Below are 2,496 nucleotides of genomic sequence, written 5' to 3'. Positions count from 1 at the left end.
CATGCGCACGACCCCAGCACCGCCAGATATAAAGAACGCCTGGCTGAGCGATTTGAATCGTCCATTCCTCCGAATATAGGATCTACGGACTACGTCCTAGCATGCAAATTTAGTTTAAAAAGCTACTTTTCTTACATACTACGATGCACGTACTTAATTACAATTATGTATCATAAAACAAAATATTACAGCTTAAACTAGACTCTTTGTATTTATATACATGTCATCATTTAAATACAAAACAACTAGATCTAATAGTATACTTGTATATTAGACATATGTTTATAACATTAACGTCTTAGAAACAGACAATCTCTTTTGAATAGAATCATTTATGTATGAATCTTTAGCTAAATCAGACTTCCATCTTCCATGTCGCTTAAGGCAACGTTCTGAAACACTTTCTGTGTTCGCGACCGCGGAAGCTCCGCTTGCGCGTAATGAATGCGTACCCAAAATCATGTCTAGCGCGACTTATTTTAACTTGCTAACAATACATTCACGTGCGCGAGAGTAACTAAGCTTTTTGTCTTTCTTTAAAAGAAAACATCTCGAACCAGATCTGCACGCTGGACGAAACAAATACATATCCGAATTAGAACACAAACCGGCACAATTCATGTATCGTTGTAACATAGCAACCGGACACGCACTAGTGACCCCTTTAGCAATTACTACGTACTTGCCTTCTCGATATACATCTGTTTTGCTTTTCTTAACAAAAACCTCTATGTAATCAGCAAAAAATTTAACATCACAACATCGTAAATCACTAACTTCATTATATCTAAAGAAAGCAGCAAAACACAAAAGAATCATTGTTAAGTCTCTTAAAACTATAATGTCTTTTGTTGTTGAAAATAAGTCACAAAGTTTCACTAAATGTTCCGGCAATAAAACATCTTTCTTCTGTACAGGCTTAGAGTTTGTTCTTTTTGCACATTCAAGCATTCTAATCACAATGGCATTCTTTGTGGGATCAGTTAAATCGTTTATTTCATGTAACCACCTAATTGCGTAAAACGCTGCTGAAACAACAGTGTCAGATTTATGTAAATCTATTAACTCCGAAAGATACATCGCTACATGGATAGGAAAAGCTGGGTAAGCTTGAAATCCGTGTTTTGAACAAAACTCTTTAAATTGTTTAACATGTGAATAATACTTTGAAATAGTTCCATCCGCTCTGGAATGTAAAATTTGATCGGCCATCCTGCCCACTACATTATCAATATTTCTCACTGGAACTCCGGCATCCAGAAATTGATTTTTCAGATTTCGTGTTAAGCCAACACCTGAAAATATATTAAGCATATTAAACAATCTTGAAAATTGACTGTACTATACGTTTTTTATCTGTTAAATATTTAAATCTTTTAGCTTGTACAGTCGCACCGCAATGCCATCATTCTGAAAGAAAACGGTTCTTTGCTGAAAACACCGTTGTTTCCCTTGCCTCTACAAACTGCGCCTGTAAAGGGTAACACAAATGTATTTTTAATGAAATCTTTAAATTGTCCCTGTGTATCTACCAATAAAGGCCAATATGGTGCAGACTTCCACTTTGGAACATTAAGTGTACCAACACACTTCTCTATTTCTTGTTTTACTATCGTCTTAGCAACGACGCTTGGTGGTGGTACCAACCAATTATTTTCATTCTTCCACACCTGATCAAAACAATAAATACCCTCTGTACCAGGTACCCACCATTTTGAATTAAATCTCCGACACTTGCAATTATAGTGTGTAGCAAATCGGTCTACAGGGTGTGGACCCCACATTTTCTCTCAATACTGAAATACATGATTGCTTATATACCAGTCATCTGAGTCTAAACATCTACTTAAATGATCAGCTCTACTATTTAACGAACGAGGAATCCAGTCAACGACAAATGTAATTTGATTCTCATCACATGTTCTGTGAAAATCTAAGCAAGTTTCATGTAATTGCTCGACATTACTACCTGATTGAAGGATAAACTTTAAATTTTTGTTATCAGTAAAAAATTTGATACTCTTATCATGTAGTTTCGGAAGATTACTTAACAACATCCTATACATTGCCTCTAATTCTCTCCATGTAGAACTACTTTTTATTTCTTGCGCATGCCATGCGCCAACTAAATGTGATACTTTCCCTCTAACACTGAACCCTTGATCATGTTCGTAATCTGCATAACGATCTGAAAATTCATACAAATCACTATCATACATACAATGCCCATCTAAAACATTATTTTGGAAAAAAAATGGTCCGTTTCCGGGAACCCACTAAAACGACAGCTCACTTCCGGGAGCCCGTCTATCCTCGTGTCATATACTAAAGACACGTAACTTGAGATCACTTCCGGTGAATCTATATTAGCGTCCTCTTCCGGGGACGATATTGTAATGTCCATTACATTAGTCTTGCAGTTCAAGACTTTTACCCTTGAAAAATTCAAGTCCACTTCCGGGGACTTATTTCTTAAGTCTTCTACTGAAGACTTGT

General features: G+C 36.2%; 1 protein-coding gene across 1 annotated transcript; it reads right to left on the bottom strand.

The window, feature by feature from the left end:
• Positions 1-608: 608 nt before the first annotated feature.
• Positions 609-1,784, bottom strand: LOC132740319 (integrase/recombinase xerD homolog; the record flags this gene model as incomplete). Its single annotated transcript, XM_060728197.1, has 2 exons — positions 1,583-1,784; positions 609-1,295 (listed from the first exon to the last, which is right to left on the bottom strand). Coding segments are annotated over exons 1-2 (889 nt in total), but the record flags the coding sequence as incomplete, so codon positions are not given.
• Positions 1,785-2,496: the final 712 nt, after the last annotated feature.

The sequence above is a fragment of the Ruditapes philippinarum genome, unplaced genomic scaffold (genome assembly GCF_026571515.1).
Source record: "Ruditapes philippinarum isolate M1 unplaced genomic scaffold, ASM2657151v2 ctg11452_1_1_1_1, whole genome shotgun sequence".
NCBI classification, from domain to species: Eukaryota; Metazoa; Mollusca; class Bivalvia; order Venerida; family Veneridae; genus Ruditapes; species Ruditapes philippinarum.
This window is presented reverse-complemented; position numbering and strand designations above follow the sequence as displayed.